Here is a 25335-nt window from a genome sequence, read left to right on the forward strand (position 1 = left end):
ATGTTACCGCTCCATTAATGAGCGGTAACATACAAATATCAGTGTATGTTACATTTTCTGTAGACCCAATTTTGAATCCATTTTAAGAACCATTTTTTAAACCTTCTTATATGTTGTTGAAGTGCTAATAAACGGTACTAACTGTTCACCTTTCAATGACTAATCTCTCATCCTCGAAAAGCTTTTAATCGACCTCATGAAGACTTATAGAGTGAATGAATAATAAAAGCATATGCAGTTTCCGTTAGTCTCTGCACGAGTGGGATTGAGCAGATTGGCCTTTTTAATTAGTAGGACCTACAGTATTTAGCTCTTTTGTTTTTGGCGCGCAGCTGGAACGTGGCTGCGTGGTTTTGAATGAACAGGTCCTTTCCGTTGCATTCACTTGTACATCAGTCTGGACAAAGGCAACTATTAACGACATGTACACTGTTCATAATAACCAATTCAAAATGCATTTTATTTCGTAAACAGAAATTGCAGTTTAATATTTAATTTAATTGTCTGACTACTGTTTATGTACGGTAATGCATTAATATGCATTGTTACGTGTTGCAGGATCTGTGTCTAAGCTCATGATCTGGGCTTAGTTATTGTAAGTCTCTCTGATTCAGAAAGTATGCGAAACATAACGTAACTATAACTATAAAATCCAATAATGTATAAACATAGAAGTTAAGTGGTAAAAAAAAAAATCTAAATTGTATTTATTTTGATTTATTATATATATAACGTCTACTGTAAATGTACTTGCAGCAAAAGTTACATTTGACGTTAACACTATTCCCGGAATTTTTAAGGTTTTAAGGTTGAGGACATAGATTACAATATACATAGTATTCTAATATAGAAATATAACAATTGTAAAACAAGTTTCCTCTCTCCAGCTGTAGCCTTCAGCTGTGTAAATATTGCTGCACTGTATGGTATGTTTTATTCACTGCGAGTAATACTGTCAGATCTGAAACATACTTTATAAGTAGACCGATTATTTGATTGATATTATATAATTTAATTAGCGCGATCTAAACTGTCGGAAAATTAAAAATAAGCTACGATAGCCTACATAAATACACTATAGGCGCATATATATATATATATATATATATATATATATATATATATATATATATATATATATATATATATATCCTATGCGCAAAAATACATATGTAGAAACTTGGGAATCTTGGTTATGCACAATGTGTATTACACGTGACATTTCTGACAATCTGCTACCAAAAAATACAGTGAGAGAACTATTGAGATGAAAATCGTTGGTTAGATTTGTCAATACTTTGGGTTGTTATGACAATCAGAAGCACAGGTGACAACATGCTGGAAAACTAGGTATGTATTGGCGTGTAGATTTTAAATAATCACCAATGGGGAAAATCACAATTGGTGAATTGCAACAAAATTGGAAATGCAGTCATTAGTTCTGTACTGAGGTGAGTATTATCTAGTAAGGTACTATCTGTGAATGACCCCTCAGCTTAGTACCATCTTAGTACCATCTTAGTACCATCTTAGTACCTTAACTACTGTTAGTACCAATTGCAACAGAAAAATACAGATAGCAAAGTTCGGGATCAGCCGATCCCCAACTCTAGTCCTGGGGCTCGTTTCTATTTTGCGAAATACTTATCGTATGTTCAAATATATTTGTCTTTAGACCAGTTATGCTATTTCCATCAGTTATCACCTGTTTCTATATTCCAGTCGAATAGTTGGTGTCGTGTTTCATTATGACGGGTAAGCTAACACATCCATGTCTGAAAATACATGAACCATGCAACACAAGAAATGTATTTTAATGGTCTTGGAAATCACATTTTCGTAATCATTAGACATGTACGAGACAGAAAATGTAGGTTTAAATGATAACTCCGGATTGTCTATCTAATTTATGCTGTATATGTAATTTTTTATATCTCCCCATGTAATGAACACGTTTGGAACTGCACCATAGACACATCATTGTGTTACATAGACTAAAGAGGTATTTAATAAGTCTAATTTAATATTTAACTAAATAATTATTAAATGTGTTAGAACACATGCAACACATTTTAAAAAACTAAATATAATGAGCCTAATTATTAAGGGAACTTGTGGGTTGTGTTAGGAGACAAACCAGAAAGCCAAATCACTACTGGCACCTACTGAAACGCAACACAAAGAAAGCATTATACGAGCACAACTAGCGTACAGACACTGCTAGAAGAAGTCCACATTAATAAGGCAATATTATTTTTTAAAATTGCCAAACCGTGTAACTGAACATTGTAAATAAAACAAATTCTTCTAGCGGGCCATAACATGGGATCAAGCTAAGAAAAAGTGGAAAGGGGTGGACCCTTCACCCTGGTACACATAGGGTCACTGGACTATTTGGGACGTCTGTCACTAAGCGATTCACTGTCATTTCTTCATCAGAAACCATCTTCTGATGCCCTCTGTCGCTGTAATTGTCTCAGCTTACGTCTTAAATACACTACACAGCATATATTAGAGCAGCCGTGTGTTTCAAAGTTTAGTGAGGGGAATGACTTCGGTCCTCCTGTCGTAATTAAACGCCTGGTACATTGGTGAATACGACAGATAACATGGCAACGTTATATGGAAATGCTACTTCTATCGTATTTTCTGCTCCCGACGTCGTACTGACACAAAATCGAACTGGTATATAGAAACGAGTCCCAGATTTTTTTTTAAAAAAAAAGGGCGGACAAAGCAAAAGCACTTCTTGTTTCGCTCGCACATAGAGGACTGAAGTCTGGATCTATTGTAAGCAGCTGGAGACATTCAAATGGCCAATTCAGAAACAAATGCGACGGTTACAGCTTACCCTTTTTACAACTAGAAACAAACATACTATGCAAGTATCTTATTTATACAATATGGATCATTAGTGTGTACGGTGGAGCAAAGGAAAATGGTTATTGTCTGCAACTTGCATACAAAACAACAAATAGAGAGTTGCTATTAATAGCAAGCTGCAGGAATTGCCCTACTCTTTCTTACAAACTAAACACCTGCCCATGTTGGAAAGTAAATACATATTTTATTTGAAAACAGTTTCTGCTATTGTTGTTTCTAGACAAACAACAGATAACATTGCAGATTTGCAACTAGTGGCTCCTTGACTACTTGTGATTTGTAAATAAATCTCAAATTCCTTAAATGAGTCAATAAAACACATTTCCACAGGTAGGTACCCAAACAATTAATATGCTGTAATATACAACATCTCAACAAATAAGATACACGTCTCCACACACATCCGGGATGTTAATTATCCATATGTTCCAATATATTTTTTGCAATTAGAATGAATCAGTTTCCTAGGCCTATTGCTAAAATGTAAGTCCCTGCTGCTCTAAAATGTATTTTTTCTTGAAAAAAAAAGTTTGAAGAGGTTACAAAGATCATGTTTTAATGAACATAATAGTTTCTCAAAAAATATCTAAAGTATCATATTGTTTGTAGTGGTCTGTGGGAAATCCCAAGGGATGTTATTGTTTTCAACTTGGAAAAAGTTGAAAAGCTCAGGTATTCCGTAATATGATAATTAGAAATGATGTTCTTTTCCCAGATAATTTGGGATAGATACTTCCATTACATCAGCCTACAGCCCGTATGAAACATCCATCTATCAATTGGATAAGCCAGCCAATAACCAATATCTAGACTGATAGAAAGAAGGTGGAAATAAACTGACTTCATAGCTTAAACATTAATAAAATGGTAACTGAATGAACATGCAATTATTTGTTGTGTATGAAATAAGAAAAACATGCACCAGGCAGCACCACGATGATATTGCTGTTTATGATTGTGATGGCGCACAATAGGGGGTGGGGCGGGGAAGCGTGTATGTGTGTGTTGGGGAAGGGAGGTCGGAGGGGGAGGGGGGGTCACTGTAAGATAGACAATTGAACAATATGATCGAACTAACATGCTATTGAATATCAAGCATCAAATATTTAGTAATAGACTTAAAGGAAGATCATTTAAAAAGTTTATATTTGCTAATTTAATTATTCGGAGTAAAATGCAAGTATGTATGTATGTACTATTTACATTTCCTGTCATACAAAGTAATATTAATATTACTGTATTAATGTGTTTAGAATTTAAAGGGTTTTAAGTAATGACTGTAGATGTAATACGTTGTAAACCTACATATTGCACACACACTCATTCAGAGAGGTCTATGAAATGTTGTTTGAAAGACTAAAATTTTCTATACACCAACTTTGCCTCGTAAGTGGGTGAACTACAATGAAAGCGCAGATAATATAAAACAATACGCAGTACACCGATACGATAGGCTTTATCTTTACAGTTGTATGCAACAAAGCCAGTCGTCTTAGTTCAGAACATATTAAAAAAAACGAATCAGTGTTGACAATGCTTTTGAATCTGTTGACAGCATTTTTCTTTCAAGTGAAAGTCAATCTTCCTTTTGAGAAACATCAGAAGTGTAGAAACTGAAACGAGTGCAAAACTATTGTGTAAAATATAGAATTCCTGGTACCATTAAAACACAACCCAGAAACAATAGGATATATTATTTACTTTAAACAATCGAGTTACATTTTTTTTTCTTTACACCGTGGGTTTATAATCATCAAGCTGCAAAACACTTCATTAAAACAAAACAGTATGCAGATAACCGCTTATCCGAGTCTATTTTCTATAACAGAATGTGAAATGGCAGACGAACCTAACAGATGGAAGGGAATACTGACCAGTACTGTGCATATGGCAAGGATGAAATCTTTGTATACAGAACCGACGTTTGCATTAAACTGAAAAAAGACCAATGGGTAACTAATTTCTATTTGGCACAATAGTTTATTTAAATTGTATTATTAATTAATTTAAATACATATTTATTTATTTATTTATTTATTTGTTTGTTTGTTTGTTTGTTTGTTTGTTTGTTTGTTTATTTATTTATGTTTTACTGTGGTTATAAGCACCAGCGCAAAATTAATCTTATTTCCATATTTTAAAACGTTTTGTGCACAATAACAAAACTCTCTCTCTCTCTCTCTCTCTCTCTCTCTCTCTCTCTCTCTCTCTCTCTCTCTCTCTCTCTCTCTCTCTCTCTCCCTATATATATATATATATATACACACACACACACACACACACACACACACACACACACACACACACACACACACACAGGTATTCGTGATTTCTGAGTTTTAAATACTAGAACTATGTATTTGCTGACCTCGAACATTTCTTGATTAGCGCAACTTCCTGTTGAAATGAAGGACCGCTGGGTAATGCCAACACAAACGTCATGCTCCATATAAATAGAAGATGTATGTGCAGAAAAGGTATAAATGGACCAGGTGAAAATTGAAGTGTTTAAATATAGACCTATATTTGTTTTTGTCCCTGTTTGTTGTTCGTTTTAACGGTTCTGAAATGTCCTCTACACGCCGTGTATTTCCGTTCACACTGTCATTTATGTCTTATAATACTCTACCGAGCTAATAAAATTGGTTGGAAAGTGTTGAGAGATGACCCCGCGCACGCCTGGATAATCACACTTCGACTTCACACAATGGAGTTAAATTCTAGTCGTGTGCCATTGTCGATCTTTACAAAGAAAAGAGGGCCGGGTGACACTTCTTGTTAGCCTGCATGAACAGAGACCAAACCCGCAAAAAGCTTAGACTCTATTTTACAAGAAAGTTTAATGTCTGGTCGCCTGCTGCTCGATACAAAAAGGATCGTAAGCACACAAAAGCAAGCCGAATTAAGTTCCAATTAAAGAATATTTAAACAATATAATGTCGTTGCTCCATATTTCCTCAGGTCCACAGATTTGCAGTTCATTATATATATATATATATATATATATATATATATATATATATATATATATATATATATATATATATATATAAATATATATATATATTCTGTGCTTTTGTGGTGTGTCTTTTGTAAATGGTATGTTGACAAGTGTACATTTTCGGCGTGGTCATTATATTTAAAATACAAAGTTAATTGCATACTGCTGAATAAATACAAATATTTACAATTAAATATAGACTAATAATCTAATTTAAATCATGCAAGTACTATCTAAAAACAGTTTATATATTGCAAAAAAAATAAATAAAATAAAAGCAAAACATCACAAAAATAAGTGTCACTCTCTTAAAATACAACGTGTTCAGTTATGGAAACGTATATAAAGCATTTGTGTAACACAGCATGCCGTTTTAATTAAATTTAGATTATATTTACTTTTGTTAAATAGCCTTTGATCGAAAAACACAGCAAATAGAGTATTCTTCAGACAGAAAAAAGTATTATGTGTCAAAGGACACACACACACACACACACACACACACACACACACACACACACACACACACACACACACACACACACACACACACACATATATATTTATACTAACTTGTTACAATTAATGTTTCCATGAAGAAGAACTTACTTTTTTTTTTTTTTTTTGAAAATCCCAAAATGTAATATACGTGTTGTGCCTTGTCTTCAATAACACGAAGAAACCTGCACCGTCGTTGCAAAGAAAATACAGCAGCTAAAAAGAAATGACCACGAAAAAAAAAATTCATAAAAATGTTGAAAGAGCACTTGGTTCCTTATTAGGCGAAGATACAATATTTATTCCTTGTCTCCTGGGATGAAGCTCTTCCATCTATTGTCCTCCCATTTCTCTATTTCTCTGTGCTGATGCTTAATTCTCAAAACTTCTATATTACCAAGGGACCTACGACATCAGCTAAAGAAATACCCAGCAAGTACAAAATCTGAAACAGGGAGCTGCTTTTGAGCAGAGGGGAAATTTATTTCATCCAGGTTTGAAGGACTCTGAGGGAAGAAATCTTATTTTTGATTCTGTTTCGGATTTGTAAGGTTATTTATTTGATAGCTCAAGAAACCGGGTTATTGGAACGCAAACATGTCAACAGCCTTCCCAGGACTTGTCCACGACGCGGAGGTATTTAATTAAACGTTATTCTTAATTAAAATCTGCTTCAGATAAAATACAGAAACAAAAAGAGAAATTCGTTATGACATCTGTCGCCAAGAATGCCGCTCTTTACTGTACAACAGTTGCCATAACGAACAGTTCATAAATCCCGCGAACCATAAATAGCCATTTTGGAAAGATTAAGAAAGACATTATGCACTAGTCAGGTAATGTTGTCTAATAGCACTCGCAGATTTTCTCTGAGGGTTGTCTGGATTTTTTTAAGGTAACACAATGAAAGACACACGGTAATTAAAAGGGTTTATTATGTAAAATTCTTCAGAAGCATCACTTACCTGTTACAGTAAGCTGCTGAGGGGATTACTATTGGTTTTTACCTTTAAGCTACATTATGAAGTAGAATGGCATGGTATTTTAAATCGCTTCAAATCGAGTGATGGACATGTGCAATTTTCTTGAGGGCTTTTGGAGTCATACATAGAGTGCTTTTTACTCGTGTACTTTCCACGCTTCAGATATATGACACGTCCATCAGGTAATGTTAAAGCGGGATTTGAGTTTTGTTTGGAAGGCTGGATTTCATTTTTTTTAGAATTCGTTTTTTTTTCACAGCAAACAGATTGCACACTGGTAGCTGCAAGGTATTCTAAATGACATACCTCAGATTTTCTTGTTTTCTCCTTTCAGATACGTCACGATGGATCAAATAGCTACCGTTTGATGCAGCTTGGGTGCCTGGAATCCGTGGCCAACTCGTCTGTCGCCTATTCCTCGACGTCTCCACTAACTTACTCCACCACGGGCACAGAGTTTGCTTCCCCCTATTTTTCCGCTAATCACCAGTATACACCACTTCATCACCAGTCTTTCCACTATGAGTTCCAACACAGTCACCCGGCTGTTAACCCAGATGCCTACTCACTGAACAGTCTTCACCATTCCCAACAGTACTACCAGCAGATCCACCATGGGGAACCTGCAGATTTTATTAACATCCATAACGCCCGAGCATTAAAATCCTCATGTCTAGATGAGCAGAGGAGAGAGTTAGGGTGTCTGGATGCCTACCGCCGGCATGATCTGTCTCTAATGAGTCATGGGTCTCAGTATGGCATGCACCCAGATCAGAGACTCTTGCCTGGATCCAGTTTGGGGCTGCCACCAACGGGAGCCGAAGACCTGCAGGTAAATAACCTCCCAGAACAGCTGAAACCGAAAATAAACAAATGAATGAATAAATAAATACATGCATACATACATGTATTATTATTATTATTATTATTATTATTATTATTATTATTATTATTATTATTATTATTATTATTATTATTAGTAGTAGTAGTAGTAGTATTAACAATAACAATAATAGTAGCCTAATAATAATAATATTAATAATCATCATTATCATCATAATATATGACAAAACTATTTAACGCATCTGCAAAATTATGAAATTATTGAAGAGGAATGCATTTACATTTCATAAATGAAAGTAGCAAAAACATTATTAAGTCTATCTAGTATTGTCCTTTAATGCTATACTACGACTACTACGACTACAACTAATAATAATAATAATAATAATAATAATAATAATAATAATAATAATAATAATAATAATAATAATAATTGTAGTCTATAGCCTCTTACAGTGAATTATTATACAAACTGTTCACTTTCTGATCTGACACGTAACGCCTAACACTTACGAACAGGCTAATACAAACAACAGGAAACATAAGTTATTCGTAATATTTTTTAACAATAACAAAAACAACCATTTAACGAATTATATTAATATTTTCGAATATTTCCGACATGTATAGGTTATATATGTGTTAATCTAATTCAAAATAACAACGCTTTATGCATTAAATATTTTAGTATTTAAATGTATACCCTGGGACTATTATATTGCTTTAAAAACGCTATACGTGGGATCAGTTTTTTTAAAAAAAAAAAGTGAAAGCGATTCGTTTCAATAAACTTTCTGTTACAGATATTCTGTACAAAAGGTACATCCGTTCAAATATAAACGTCTGTCGAGGCGACCTGTTTTCCGATTGTTAAGTTTTAGAAAGCTGCAATTAATTCCTCAGAACAACTGAAGATCTGTTTATACTTTAGAGCACGTCTGTTGCTGATTTTGTTTGTATCTGTACTTTTTTTTTTTCCTTTGCCCAGCATAAAGCGTAGTTTTCTTTTTTCATCCAAAAGAAGGGATTAGGGGATTGTGAAGGACCGGACAAAAGGAAAATCCTCTGCAAAAAGAGGACCGTAGTTTATCCAATTTTCGCCTTAATGTCACTCAACTGGTTATTTATTCAATGTCATCCGATGAAACCCATTCTGCCTAAACAAGAAAAAAAGAAAAAACTAGAGTAAATAATAGCTCTACCAATATTATTTACTTTTGCGGTGTACATTTATATGGTTTTGATTGACTTGCCGACCGTAGTTTATCAAACGAGAACGCTTAATTAGACAAGACGTAGGAGAATAATACATAAAAGATTAACTAAACTAACATTATATTGTAAAGACATCTGACTGTTTTTTTTTTTTTTTTTTTTTTTTTTTAATTGATAACAAACGATTTCCAATGTGCATAGCGAACACAGTCGCTTCCATATTCATAAAAATAAAACAAAATACATGACCGGGACTCTTGAAATGCAACAGATGTAAATATATTTTTCCAACGTAGAATTGAAAGTGAACCTCCGCTCGCTAAAAGCAGATGAACAGATGCAAGCAGTCTTAGGGCCAAAGTTGCATCTTTGAGCCTCCTAAAAAGATTTGCCATGCTCAACAAAAGAAACTGTCATACCTTTTCGCCGTCACCAGTTTAATTTATGCTTGATCTCTGAGTTTTGTATATTGATTTTATAATCACTTTAGCCTCGGAAAACAGGAAAATGAACCCAGTTTGTTAAAAAGGTTTACAAGGCGGCGTCAATATGGTGTAAAAGACGAGAAATAAGGAGAAGAGAAAAGTTTTTTTGTGAACAGTTTTTAGTATGCGTAGCCTCTCACCACGTTCACTTTACAACTGGTCACGGTCTATTTAGAGGATTAACTCTCACAGACCTCTTCTATTTAACAAAGAATATGTTTACTCTAACTAATAAAACACATTTTAACCACTGACAACGCCAATATAAACAGGCAACAGCTAAATACACGGCGCAAATAAACATTTAAAATACAGAAAAGGGAAAATTTTAGTTTTTCTGATTGGGGATAATTAATTGTAATAAATAAATAAATACATTTATTAAGTAAATAAATAAATAAATAAATAAATAACCAAAACGCATACCATAAAAATGTATAGTAGACATTTTATGAAAGAGAATGTCATTGTGCAAACGCGTTCTTTTGTCTGTGTTTTAGTATTATTAAAAACCATTGCCTAGTATATATATATTATTTGAATAAAATTATGGAATTGTGGAGACTGAATGGAACTTTTTATCCACGTTTGTTTAAAGGGATCTGTGGAAGCTCAATGCGGATTAGTCTTAAATGGTCAAACTGGAGTTATACGCAGAGGTAAGTTAAATATATATGTTTCTATTGATTGTCAAAAGTAAATGATGTGATATTTGTATTATGTAGTATTCTATGATTAACAACGTTGTTATTTTTATTTTTAATATTTTTTGTAAATAAATATGGGAGGCCTATATACAATATTTTGTGTTTAAATTTGCCAAATTGTCGCATATCCACAGTGTATAAGCCGATGCATAGTTTATAGGATTTATCTGAAAAGTAGGACTGATAGACAACAGCTACATGAAGACTAAATAGAATTCCTAAACAAAATGTTTTAAAGTTACATTATCCCCCGTTTTTGTTTTTGGTGAGGGGAACTTTGTGGACACAGGCCTACTTTGTTAAATGAGAAATCACGATAGAAATTACACATACATGAGCCTAAAAACTGAAAAACGTCATGATGTTACGGGTACATGAACGGCGTTATGAATAATGTTGGCAAGGTATATTATTGTAATTGCGTTTAAACACATAATAATATAAAGTCTTTAAATAATACAATTAAACCGTTTCCATGTATTTATTTATTTACTTATCGTTGTATGTATTTATGTAGCGATCGCTTATTCTTACAGTTGGTACAGAGTTCTGGCTTGCAAAGCCTGTGCTAGAGAACAATGCCAGTGAAGGTGCTTTGGCTCTGTAGGGTGGGGCGCGCGCTTGAAATCGGGTTGATCAGACAGGGATGTTACAAGAAACAGCTGCTACAAGAAATATTTATATTTTTGGAACAAATTATATATTCGGCGGGATACATAATAATAATAATAATAATAATAATAATAATAATAATAATAATAATAATAATAATAATAATAATGCTGCAATATCGTGTTTATAGGCTTGGATAGGCCTACATATATCTCGAATGTTCCGTTAAATAACGAAGTGAATATCGTGAATTATATTATTTACTTATAAGCCAAATATATTTTCTTTTACATGTTACCTTACTTGGGATGTACATTCTATTTATTATTATTATTATTATTATTATTATTATTATTATTATTATTATTATTATTATTATTATTATTATTATTGACAAGTTGACAACATATTGGCCAACATAACAAAAAATGTTCAATAGCAAGATGAATGTGTTATAATATGAAATCAATACATCGTGATAAATAGCCTATCTAAAATAATTGAAAATTGTCAGATGTATTTCCTCTTAGCCTAGATAGATAGATAGATAGATAGATAGATAGATAGATAGATAGATAGATAGATAGATAGATAGATAGATAGATAGATAGAAATAAGTGTATAAAACCACAGGAAAAAAACCCTCAAGTTCATGCAAGATGGCTGGTAAAATTAGGTAGTCCAAGATTATTGCCAATCGCGGTCTGTGAACCAGAAAATAAACACTGAAATACAATTGCTATCCAAACGTTGTATACATCAGTGTTATCCGTTCAAAATCGACGTGTTTCTTTGGCTCTAAGTTTTGTTATACAATCTATGTGTTGTGTTTGCTGTGGATTGATGCTGGGATCCCCGCGCTATCACTTTCAGTTAATGGTGTGCACGATTTAGCCCGAAGCTCCACTACTAACCATCAGAACCAATAATCTTTGCTTTACCTAGTTCTCCTGTATCGATAGCTTCTCTAGCCTTAGGCACCTGCTTTGATATGCTAATGTCTCTCAGTCCCAAATTCAGTAGAGATCATATTAATGTTGTTCATACAGACTGGAGCTTTGCCTTCGTTGAATATTCAGATACCCTGTTTCAAAAGAAATCGCTCAAGAAACGAGGCTCCTATTTCGAGAAGTCGTCTGTGTTTTTAATCATTAGATATCCCTCTTAGGTTTTAAGAATTTGATCAGGGTATACTCTCATCCTTTAATGTACCACCTCGCACTTCTTACGTTCTGTGTTTATTTATGTGTACAACATTAATTGTGTAAAAGATATCTTCTTTTGAATGGTTTTGTTTTAGGCTAGGCATTAATGCCTGCGCCTTGGAATGTCAGTCACCTCTAAGCGGTTTCACAAAGCAAAGATCTTTTAAAGCATGCAGAGTTCAGATCATATTAATTCCCCCAAAATGTTTTGATTCAAAGTAGTTTGTATTTTATGTTGCCAAGGGCAATCGAAAAAGCGCTATTGCCGGTAGTCTGGTCCTCGTTTCGTGGCCCAGAGGCTATGGCAGTATTTAAGCTGCTGAAATGTGCCTGGGGCAGCGAGGCTGAATGATCACAAAGCGAATCAAATGCTTTTTTAGGAGTTTGCCATCAAGATTTAAAGAAAAAAAAAAGACATGGGCCAAATGTCACTATGTTGCTTTTTTTTTTTTTTTTTTTATCAAAACGTTTAAGGTTGGACCACTATCAGATCTTATTTGATTTAAATGCCTAGTTTTTGGTCTCTGCTTTGATTACTTCAAATTAAGCATCTCATTAACCTCAATGTTGTTTTATTGATATTGCTTAGTTTCTGTTGATCTAACGTCAGTTCTTATCCACATTATTATATTACACCCAGCAGTTATGTATAATCTTAAATGTTGTTATTATTATTATTATTATTATTGTTATTATTATTATTATTATTATTATTATTATTATTATTAATTTTGCTAAGCAATGTATTTCTATTCTTTTTGAGTAAGGTGGGAACATATTAGATCGTCAGTAATGGAACTCGAGTTACATGTTGGCTGCTGGAAGCTGTTTCAGAACTACATGTTGTCCTTGGGAAACTACAATATTGTGTTACTCTATGTAGGAAGTGTTCTGTTGCCCGTACTCAGTTGCATATTGTGATCATTATATTTTGTTCTTCATTTTAGGAGGAACCTGTGTCGTAAATCCAACTGATTTGTTCTGTTCAGTGCCTGGACGTTTATCCCTACTCAGTTCAACTTCAAAATATAAAGTAACGATTGCTGAAGTCAAGAGGCGTCTCTCTCCGCCAGAATGCCTCAATGCATCTCTTTTGGGAGGAATATTGAGAAGGTACAAAATAAAGAAATACGTGTATGCTTTTTATATATTGTGCAAGGTCATGTATTTAGATACGTATAGGCCTACACTGCAAAACGTCTTGGCATACCTCTGCTTGGGGTTGAACACTTAGGCTACCGGTTTTAACACATAGACAGCTTGCTTAAAGGATTATCTTCATATATCTATTAAACCGTAAAATCTTCAGATTTATACAAATTATACATACCCTGATGAAGGGTTTGGTTTCTTTCTCAATACATTTTAAAAACTTTTAGGAGTATGTTTGACTGTGCGGCTCCCCTTTTTCTTTGTTGATTTAAAATTTAAGGACTACTTCAAAATGTTTTCCATTTTCTAAAAATGGCCAACGATTGGATTGGGGCATTGTTGATCATTAACCCCAACGTATAGGCCTACCGCTTGCTTACTCTGATAATAAGAACTTTCGTTTGATTTATCAATGTAGTTTTCTTAGCGTGAAACCTTTCAATTCTGTGAATTAAAACCTTAATGAAACCTTAATATCGCTACTGGTAACGGACAGGTGAAGGATGCTCCCTCTTATATTTTCGCTGTGCTCCAACTGGAACATTATTCACTACAGCCTATTGTATTGTTATTTGCATTTGATTATTTTAGCATTGAATACACAATTAAACGAAGATTATTAAATTGAACAAGTGGACTAACTTCCAGCAGCGAAAATGTGATATTGACAGACAAACCCACTTTAAAAAAAAAAAATAAATAAATAAATCTAAAACGTCTTATGTCCACGTAAGAGTGTGTGTACATACATATGTTATAGGCCTTCATATACGAATAATCATAATTTATGTATTTATTTATAGAGCCAAATCAAAAAATGGAGGTCGCTGTTTAAGAGAAAAACTGGACAGACTGGGTCTGAATTTACCAGCTGGAAGGAGGAAAGCAGCAAACGTCACTCTACTGACTTCCTTAGTAGAAGGTAAATACATTTATATAGGCTTTTACAGTTTTGGGGTAATATTTGCTGTGAATTAAACTTATGAAAGTGATGTAAAAAAGTCGGGGAATTTATAAGTTGACATACCTCAGTTATTATTATTATTATTATTATTATTATTATTATTATTATTATTATTATTATTATTATTATTATTATTATTTCTGTTTGTGCTTTTGTTTCAAGGTGAAGCTCTTCATTTAGCTCGGGATTTTGGTTACACCTGTGAAACAGAGTTTCCAACCAAGGCAGTGGGTGAGACTTTAGCCAGGCAGCACATCGAACAGAAGGAGCAGACAGCCCGGAAGAAAATGATATTAGCGACCAAGTATGCGCTTTTCTTTTTCTTTTTTCTTTTTTTTTTTTTTTGACGATTAATATGTTGTGATACAGTTTTTAATTATTGCGTCTCCTTTTTCATCTATCGTCAGACAGGTTTGTAAAGAATTTCAGGACTTGTTAAGCCAGGACAGGTCGCCACTTGGATCTTCTAGACCAACCCCAATCCTAGACCTCGATATACAGAGACACCTAACACATTTTAGGTACAATATTAATCCATCAGTATTGCATTCTTAAAATGTCTAATTTTCCATTTACCAATTTACAGTATTTTATTGTACATGTACAGCCATTTACTGCAAACCAGTATGCTACGGTTACATCGAAAGGCACATTGCACTGAGCTGCAGAATTATTCAAATACTCATGTATATATTAATTGTATAGATACACGTAGCATACTTTGCAGAACACTACAGAAGTGACCCCTCCCCCTCTTGAACCGTTACAGCCGATAATAATGGCGGGCTACTTTAGGTTAGGTTTTACACGGTAAATGTAAAACAAAATGCTTAGCAATTACATTGAAAACCTTTGCAGCATTTTGCAAAAACATGTATGTATGTATTAGAATTTTCTGACAGTACATCCCTGTTCAGCTATATAGTTTACTGCATAGGCTTACACAAAAGACTATTTAATAATGAAAATGTAAAAGTGTTTTTTTTTATTTTTTTATTTATTTTTCAGCCTGATAACACATGGATTCGGAACGCCGGCAATTTGTGCAGCACTCAGCACCTTTCAAACTGTTTTAAGCGAAATGCTCAACTACTTAGAAAAGCATTCAGCAAACAAAAATGGCGGCACACCGGACTCCAACCAGATTAATTCCAACTCTGAAAAAACACCCTTGCGGAAAACATCGGAAACACAGTCCAAAGATGGAAAGAATGAAAAAACAGAGTAACCCACCTGCCACAAACCAGCTGGTAACCTACAGTTACAACAGATTCTATGCTGCTGAATATTTTATAGTTGTTGGTGCCGTGGAACAAAAACTATAGAAAGATTGTAAAATATGAAATAATGTAAAGAACCAGCTTTTTATTTCGCGTAACTTTCTTGTGAACCTTATATTTCATTTGTATTCTTAATATTTTAAACACCTACATTTTAAGTCTTAGAATGGTTGTCAGAATAGTTCTCCTTGGTCGTGCCTAGGTCCTTTATGGGAGACTTTCTAATAAGGTCATCCTACTAAAATGAAGAAAAACGCCCAACGAAAGATTGTAACATGGCTGGAGACAGAAAAAAAAAAAACGTATGGTTTGCTGATTTAATTCACAATAGATCTTCAGCTCTGACAAGGTAATATTAATCCAATGTTCTTTTAAATAGAAAGTTGAAAGCCAAGATCTTAACATTCAAATCCTCTTAGATCAACAATAACAAGATATAGTAACTGTACTTTCCCATTAGGGTACAATGTATGCTTCTTTTGGGATACGAAATGATGATGTTCAGAGAACTTTAAACTCTTTTGTGTCTCATGTGTTAACATTTGGTGCCTTATTTGGTTCAACACTGAACCAATATGTATGGTTCCTTCACTGAATCTTTGCATGATTACTAATTACTTACATTTTTAATGCAATGTTTTTAACACGTGTTAAGGAAATCTGGAATCTTCAGAAAAGTTCCCTATAGAACCCTTATAAAGAAATCTTCTAAAACCATTAAGGACCTTTGTTGTCAACGAACCTTGGAAAAACAGAAAAAAAAATAATTTGAATCCTAGAGGGAACAAAATATATGTTCCTCCTCGCTATATTTTTAAGATACAATAAGCTATTTACACTAATGCACGTTTAGTTTACCCAACAATTATTCCATAATTTGTGAATAAAGAACATGTTTATTGTGGATTTAAAAACGTATCTATTTATTTATTGATTGATTTATTTCCCATTCATTTGTAAAGAACACGGGTTAGTTATTGTGCATGAATGAGTTATGGATGCTGGACTTTTCCATTTGCTTTTGGAATAGAAAGCAAACCAATCCTTGTAGACGTTATACCTAATTGTAAGTTGCAGGTCTATATTGCATTTAGGCCAAGAGGGTCAATAAATCACATCTATAGGAAACATCAACTTTTAAAAAGAGAATGAAATGGTGGTTCTTGAGATCATACATTCGGGGCCCTATTTAGTAATGTTTGCAAAACCCTAAGGCAATCAGTTAGCGCACCAGAATCAGGCGCACAGACTTTGCCCACCTATATGATTTAGCAACAGTGTTTTAGTACCCAGCCAGCAAATCAGCGTTAGCGCTGGACATGGTGCTGAACTTTAGGGGAGTGTCCTCATTTAACTACAAATGTTGTGATTTATCAAACCACCAACAGTGTTAGCGTTTGCATTTCAATTGACATGTGAAAACCAGGTCTAAACTGTGTGCAAATTACATGGTCGACTATAAATAGCCTACTGCTGAAACTACCAGGGAAGAAAAAAGAGAGAGAGAAAAAAGAGAAATAAAATAAATATGGAGTGCGCACTGGATTTCTACATGGCCCGACAAAGAGAGGAGGAGGAGGAGGAGACAAATAATCAACAGACAAATAATCACTGACATCTGCCAACTGCTTCAGGCTGACCTGGAAGGAGACATGCGGAGAGCACACTGTGCCTGTAGCACTAAGGGTATCCAGTGCACTAACATTTTATGCAACTGGCACTTTCCACTGTGGGTTATACTGCAGGCATGAGCTACATGCTGTATCATGTGCAGTGCGAGATGTAACTACAGCTTTAGTAAAGCGGTCAGGAGAATTTATCCCTTTCCCTTTCTCTCACAAGCTGCAACAAAAGACAAAGCAGGGTTTTCTTGGGAGGTATGGGTTTTCTTGTGTCCTGGAAGCCATTACCAAGGCAGCTCTACATAAATCGTAAGGGGACCTATTCTGTCAGCGTGCAAGTAGTGTGTGATGCCAACAACTACAACACAAACGTGTATGCAAACTATCCTGGCTCCGCTCATGACTCGTTTATACTCGCTAATTCGCAGGTGGCAGCTGCGTTTCAGCGGGATGACAGTCTGAGAGGCTGGTTGATAGGGGACAACGGGTATCCACTGAAGCGGTGGCTACTGACACCGCTGCTCAATCCCACGGCCACTGCCAAACAGAGGTATAACCGTACCTTTAAATGTGCTCGTACTGTAATTGAGAGAGCATTTGGAATCCTCAAAATATGACTCCGATGTTTCGATGCTCTGGGGCAACGCTACAGTACACTCCTCAGAAGGTTAGCAATGTCATCCTGGCTTGTTGTGTTTTACATAACATAGCTCTCCATAATGGATGTGATGTTGAACTTACAGAGGAAAGATTACAGGGTTTGAGGGAAGCAGATGCTGAACTTGAAGCCCCAGTGGCGGAAGTTGCAGATGCTACAAGTGCCAGGCAGGTCAAACAAAGCCTTACAGATTCCTTTTTTAAAAAAAAAATCGTAGCCTTTTTCAAGGGCTTGGTCATCCTCCTCACTTGGGCTGCTGGACATTTTTAATTCTTTTTTTTTTTGGTTTCAAAATGCCCTCAGTTTGCTATCGCAGATGCACAGGTGTTCTTAAAGAGAATGTTAAATCCTTATTGGTTGTAACCTTACTCCCACCACAGTGATTTGATTGGCTGGGTGCATGATTCTGTTTGATGTGAGTTAGCCCACACATGCGACCCGACTTCTAAATCATGTTTCCATGCGTTAACGCTGTCATTTTTACCCGAACAGAAACAGCTGCGCGCATATTTGCTAAATATAGCCGTAATGTTTAGGCACTAAAGCCTCTATGTAAAAATAAATAAATAAAACACATTTGTGTGCATTAAAAGAAAATAACAAGAACTGTCGCAAAGCACAGGTTTGTAGCTCTGATGTATTTTTTTATGGAAAGTGTTTTCATTTCAAAATTACTGGTAGCATAACAAATGTTACTTAATACTATTTTGGAACTCTGACCATAAGAATGTATTTCATACTTTCAAAACTTTAGTATAACTATTAAATGATAGTTATACTAAAAACAATACAAACCTTTTTGTCTGTGTTTCAGCAATATCAAACTGATTGTATTTCTTCATTTGTTCATTTTATTTTTGTGTTTAGGTGGAAAGCTGAGGCCACCTTTAATTAATTCAATTATTTGTTTGTTTTTTGATTATTTGTTTGTTTTATTTTTATTTTTTAGTTTCTGTAAAAATGACTATATCTTTGTTAAATGTCTTCTAAAATTGAACATATGCTTTAGAACAGATCCACGTGCGCCTTTTTGCTTTTGGGATATTATTGAAATTCATCACCAGGTATGGTTTCCCAGACCTATTTGTATATCTTCCAGCCATTTTGATGTTCTTATTTAAACACACAATATAAAGTTCTGTTCTATTATACTCTCTGATATGACATGGAGAGACCAGTGTAGCTAATGCTGTGTTAAGATGTGATCTGGCTTCATCTGACTTTAAACAAGAGGATTTACATATAATATATAGTGGCAAAGCACCCCTAAATATTATTTTCATTAGAATAATCTATATAGGCAGTGTTTTATAATTGTACCTAACAAAGACATGTTTTGTATTATGAGATCTGTTTAATGCTCTGTATATGAACCAAGTGTACTTGTATTTTAATTTAAGTGTGGATTTGGTCACAAATAAAACATGGTCTTGTTTGTTGTCTAACACAGTCAAAATGTTCTTTTCTTTTTCAACGTAAGTAATACGTATTCCCATTAGAATAATACAATGACCTGTATGGAGTAAAAGTTAGATATGAATGCCTTTATTTTTCAAGTGCACAGACTCCCAAACTAAAATGGTTAGTGAAGGTTAAAATAATGAAATTCTGCAGTGCCCCACACTCAAACCCATACATTATAATTTCTTACAGGCTTTACTTGAGATGAGAACCATACAAAAGTAAAATTAATAATATGGTATACCATTAGCAGCACTAAATTCCATAATATGTAGCAAATGCTGATCTAAATGTAATGTGTTAATAGATAAGGAGGGATAAATGGTATGTTTAAAGAACAAAATGATAGTACCGCAAAAGACATTCATTCATTCCATACTATAATAGGCTTATATAAATGTGAATTTATAAATAGATAACATTATAACTTATGTTATATAATCCCCTGCCCCTCCCTTCAAAGGGCTACTATCTTCCATGTTGTGTTGTCATTTTTTTAATTGAGATTAAATTAACTTAAAACAAACAAACAAAAAACATTTGTCTACAGTGTTAAAATAATCTAGACCATACACACAATGTGATTATTCAATAAATACATTTAATAAATAATATGTGTCCCCGTCCTTTTTGCGCTGCCCTAATTTTCTGGAAAACTGCATTATTCTTGCAGTATCTCAGAATGCATATGCCGCCTTCATTTTAGATCGAATCTGCTCCCAAGTCACAGAGGCGCTGTGAGCTGCTGGAAATTCATTCTTAAAAGTGACAGTTGCAAACATTATAGTTCCCCTGGGTTAGTTGCTGCAAAAGGTTTAGAAACAAAGGGAAATATTGGTGCAGGAGGATCTTGCATTGATTGTATGGAAAGGCATGACAAGCATGTTCCAAAGACCTTTAATAAAGACCTAGCTGCAAGTGTAAGTGTAAAAAGCTGCCATGATGTAAACATAAAACAAATGACAGAAACTTAAACAACACGAGTGGAGTAGTGGTTAGGGTTCTAGACTCTTGATCGGGGGGTTGGGGGTTCAATCCCTGGTAGGGGACACTGCTGCTGTACCTTTGAGCAAGGTACTTTACCTAGATTGTTCCAGTAAAAATCCAACTGTATAAATAGGTAAATGTATGTAAAAATAATGTGATATCTTGTAATAATTCTAAGTCGCCCTGGATAAGGGTGTCTGCTAAGAAATAAATAATAATAAAATATATTGTATTTTTGTGATATCAGTTCATTAAATGTTGAATATTATATATTTTTTACACCATGTGAAGCATTATTTGTGGAGGTCATATTGTTATTGCATATTGGATTAGGTGATTAGGTCTAGATGGGAAGTTGGGGAACTAACTGTAAGACAGTAGTGCGTCAAACTGGAAGTTAACGTGTATTCACATTCAAGTGTGAAAATTACTGAGGTGGATTGTAACTGGTAAAGGGCAACCTAGTCTCAGTGGCATAACAAAGGCGTTGCATGAAAATGTCTGGGTGAATACAGTAAGAAAAAGCATTTATGTGCACCCACCCATTATTGGGACGAATGCATGTTACTGCCTTCTGTACTGCAAAGGAGACCTTCAGCAGACACTGGCACAAACAAAATGGTCTGGGCCTGCTTCAGACGCCATTGAAAATTGCTGGGTAGTTCTGCTGTACTATTAGTTAATACCAAGTGTTTAGGGTGTCTTTTTTTTACATTTAGTTGTCGCCAATTATTTTTGTATTGTTTTTTCCCCAATTTAGTAATGTCCAATTATTTCTTAGGCTCAGCCCACCTGCACTGGGAGGGTAAAAGACGAACACACGCTGTCACTCCACGCGGAACGTCTTTACTGGATGTGCCACTCGGGAGCCCAAGATGTCTCTTGTTATAAGATGTCATCTAGTGCAGTTTGGGCTAGAAGACTACAAAGCACAGATTAATAGAAGCTGAGTGAAATTATTTCTGTTCCAATCACATACCCTACACATGACTTATTATAAATTATTAGGAATTACAAAAAACAAGACTGTACCTATGCCCATGTACTGATGCTTTCAGTCCTTTAACTTTGTTATATATATGGCTTATTTGTTATACACAAGTTTAAAAATCCAGCTATATTTGTTTTCTATTCATTATAACCTTTTTTTTAGTCCATTTTGATTTTCATTGAAAAAAGGGAAACAGTTGAGAAAGAGAATGCTGTTAAAAGGCTGAGATAGGTGGCCGATTTTGATCACTGTTTAGAGTTGCGAATTCCAGTAGTGACAGAGAGCGAGTGAATCCAAGTCATAAATCTCCTTCCCGATCTGTGAGGGCGCAGTATAACAGGAACAGTGTGCCCCGGACTGGATGGGTTGGCAATTCATTCCAGGGAAAGCCGGAAGTCGGCCATCCAGAAAGGGAGCGGAGTCACAATACCAGAAGTCCTCACCTTAATGCGGTCAGCAATGTGGCAATTGCAGATTGGAGGAAAAGCGATTGCATTTGCTACCCAAGGGGGCGTGACTGAGGGTATATCAGGGGATGTGGTGAAGCAATCTGTTCCTTTGTTATGGTTGTGAAAAGACCTGTAAAGGACGTGCAAATGAAAAATAACCGTGAGTGTTTTGTGTAATCTCTGTCTGTCTATTAATTGTCACATTTGTAATTTATAGACAACTAAAATCCGTGAGCTGTCGCTATCAGCTAGCACCAACCCCTGACTACACTGCTCTACTGTTTCACTAATTGCTGTATAATTCACCACTTGCACTAGGAGCACTCACTGTTGAATATTGTGATCATGTGTGTATAGTGTGTGGTATTATTATTTCGGGACTGAACCCTGTGGTTTTAACTGTGCCATACACCTCGTTGTGTAGTTATTTATTATTTTGCTTTCAAGCAACCAGCCAAATAAAATAGCTGTTTTTCACCGTGAACTCTCTTGTTATTCCTGAGCACTGCATCACCTCTACACCTGCGCACTGCAAACCACTTTGTCACACATGGTGTCAGAACACAGGATTATGGACGTCACTACACTATCCCGGCTGCTGGAGGTGCTGGATTATAAAAGGGATACAGAGGAGAGGAAGAGAGAGAGGAAAGGTCGGCATCAGGTACGCACCCCACATACCAACAGGACCCGTGATAACGCCCCCTAAGGCGAGGGCGTAGAAAATGATGACCTGGAGGGATACCTGGTCACCTTCGAGCGATGGCCACCACCACGTTATGGCCTTGGGAATACTGGGCTAGCCAGCTAGGCCCCTGTTTAATCGGGGAGGTCTAAGCAGCCTACCAGGCCATGACCAACAAAGAGGCCGGCCAATGCGACCTGGTCAAGCAGGCCATCCTCCGGCAACTCAACATCATGGGGGAAACCCATCGGGTGCGTTTCCGGGAATACAAAAGGCTGCGCGACCACATGGTACGCTGGCTCAGTCCCCTCCAGAAGACAGGGGTGCAAATGGGTGAGGCTATGGTCTTGGAGCAGTTTTGCCATGTGGTCGGTGCTGAGACCTAAGCCTGGATCCGGCAGCATAATCCAGACACCCTGGAGGCCGCAGTCAAAGTGGCAGAGGACTCTGTGATCTCCGCTAAAGCCGGGTTGTTGACCTCTCCCTCTCCACCGAGCAGCAGGGGACTGATCCGACCCCAATGGGCCGCCCAACCTCCCTACCATGGAGGCAACAGTTGGCCCCCAGCTGGGATAGAGTAGAAGCCCCTGGCCTGCTGCTTTATCAGCAGCAGGACAGATATGTAGCCCCAGTGCCCACTGCCCCTCCTATCTGTTTCAGGTGCCAAGAGCCCGGACATATCACCTGGCTGTGCCCTTCGGCAATGGAGTGCAACGTGGCGATGTGTTATCTGGCATCGGAAGTGGGCAAGAAACGGGGTAATGATCGGGATGGGCCTTGTATTGTTGATGCGGTACTAGGGACAGTGAGTACAAAGGCATTAGTGGACTCAGGGTGTAAGCAGACCTTAATTCAGTCAACTCTCTTACGTGGTGTGTTGTGGCAGCCAAAAGGCCAGGTGGCTATCTCCTGAATCCATGGAGATACGGCGACATACCCAGTCATAAAAACATTTGTATCAGTAGGTCCGATAAAACGCCACCTCGTAGTGAGGGTGATGGAAAGGCTACCACACCCAGTGATTCTGGGCCGGGACTGGACAGATTATAAACGATTAATTAAAAAGGTGGTCCCAACCGAACATGTAAACGTGGCAGAAAAACAAGGGGAAACGATTGGTGAGATTTTCCTCTTACAAGCTGACTTGTTTTCTTCCCTTTTTCATCCTAGAAAAACAAAAAAGAGAGAAGGATTGAAAAATGGAAAGGAGCATTAATGAGACAAGGTATGCAGTGTGACCAAGAGGGCATCGCCTTTCTCAATATACTGGACACGTGGGACAGAAGCGTGGACCTAGTGTGGGACCTACACAACGACCCCACACTGGTGCACGCTTGGGGACAGGTCCGGTCTACTGAAGGTAAGGATGTTGAAGGTGCTGGGGCACTAGTATATCCACACCATTATGAAGGGGCAATTATTATATAGGGTGAACCCTGCCACGGGCACAGGACAGCCTGTAACACAATTGATGGTTCCCCAGTCTTATCAGCTCGAGGTCATGAGGCTTGCACATGATATGCCTTATTCGGGACACCTGGGAGCTAATAAAACTAGGGAATGCATATTGGCCTGATTTTATTGGGTAGGACTTCATAAGGACATATCAAGCTATGTAGCCACATGCCCAGACTGCCAGTGAGTAGTGCCGGGTCGAGTTCGCCCTGCTCCTTTGGTCCCACTGCCAATCATTTCCACTCCCTTTGAACACATTGCGATGGCTATTGTAGACCCTTTGCTACCTTCTGATTCCGGGTATACACATATATTGGTAGTGGTAGATTATGCAACACGATACCCGGAGACAGTTCCATTGAGGTCCACTAGTGCATCTGCAATAGCCAAGGAATTAGTGCAGATTATGTCTAGAGTAGGGATCCCCAAAGAGATATTAACTGATCATTGAACTAACTTCTTGTCTCAAACACTGCAGCAAGTATATAAAATATTAAAAATACATCCCATCTGGACATCTGTTTATCATACACAAAAGGACGGCTCGGTGGAACGTTTTAATCAGACCCAAAAGCAGATGTTGACGGTTTGTGATCCAAGAGCAAAAACACTGGGCAACACTTCTCACCTACCTCCTTTTTGCAATGAGAGAGGTGCCACAGAGTTCGACCGGGTTTCCCCCCCCTTCAAGCTCTTGTACAGCCGACAGCCTCACGCCATCCTCGATCTGTTGAAAGAGGGGTGGGAGGAGCACAAAGGCTCATCCAAAAATGTAGTGCAGCATGTGCTCCTACTCCAAGATCGCCTGGATTTGGTCGGTCGTTTGGCCCAGGACAATCTAAAACAGCAGCAGTACAATCAAAATGCACGCATTTGGACCTTTCGACTAGGAGACAAGGTAATGCTACTCCTTCCCACATCGGAATCAAAACTGCTAAATGGCAGGGACCATATGAGGTGATTCGGGTTATAGGGAAACTGAATTATGAAATTAGGCAGCCCGAACAGCGCAATGAGTGGGAAATTTACCACATACCAAATTTACCTGGCAGGCAAGGGGGGCCTTATTTATAGCCCCAGGCGAGGTAGAGGATGATTTTAGACCCTGTACAGAGGCCCCTAGCACTCAGAACAGTTACTTCCAGTTCAGAAAAGAGATCTGCATGAGTTAATTGGAGAGTTCAAGGATGTCTTTTCTG

General features: G+C 36.5%; 1 protein-coding gene across 2 annotated transcripts; it reads left to right on the plus strand.

Moving 5' to 3' along the window:
- The first annotated feature begins 6853 nt into the window (after window positions 1–6853).
- Window positions 6854–19553, plus strand: LOC117402373 (transcription factor AP-2-delta). Of its 2 annotated transcripts, none has more exons than XM_034003445.2 (8): window positions 6854–7018; window positions 7700–8197; window positions 10507–10567; window positions 13380–13545; window positions 14388–14506; window positions 14711–14852; window positions 14956–15069; window positions 15557–19553. In XM_034003445.2, the coding sequence occupies exons 1-8, from the start codon at window positions 6980–6982 to the stop codon at window positions 15774–15776; spliced, it is 1359 nt and encodes a 452-aa protein (XP_033859336.1). In that variant the 5' UTR covers window positions 6854–6979; the 3' UTR covers window positions 15777–19553. The 2 variants fall into 2 exon arrangements, with proteins under 2 accessions (XP_033859336.1, XP_058879711.1); XM_059023728.1 differs by lacking the exon at window positions 6854–7018 and adding an exon at window positions 7207–7277.
- Window positions 19554–25335: the final 5782 nt, after the last annotated feature.

Source organism: Acipenser ruthenus, chromosome 5 (genome assembly GCF_902713425.1).
Source record: "Acipenser ruthenus chromosome 5, fAciRut3.2 maternal haplotype, whole genome shotgun sequence".
In the NCBI taxonomy this organism is placed as follows: domain Eukaryota; kingdom Metazoa; phylum Chordata; class Actinopteri; order Acipenseriformes; family Acipenseridae; genus Acipenser; species Acipenser ruthenus.

Coding starts and splice junctions, on each gene's coding strand:
- LOC117402373 (XM_034003445.2), top strand. CDS start 6,980: ATGTCAACAGCCTTCCCAGGACTTGTCCACGACGCGGAG. Junction 8,198..10,506: donor CGGGAGCCGAAGACCTGCAG/GTAAATAACCTC, acceptor GTTTGTTTAAAG/GGATCTGTGGAAGCTCAATG. Junction 15,070..15,556: donor AGACACCTAACACATTTTAG/GTACAATATTAA, acceptor TTTATTTTTCAG/CCTGATAACACATGGATTCG.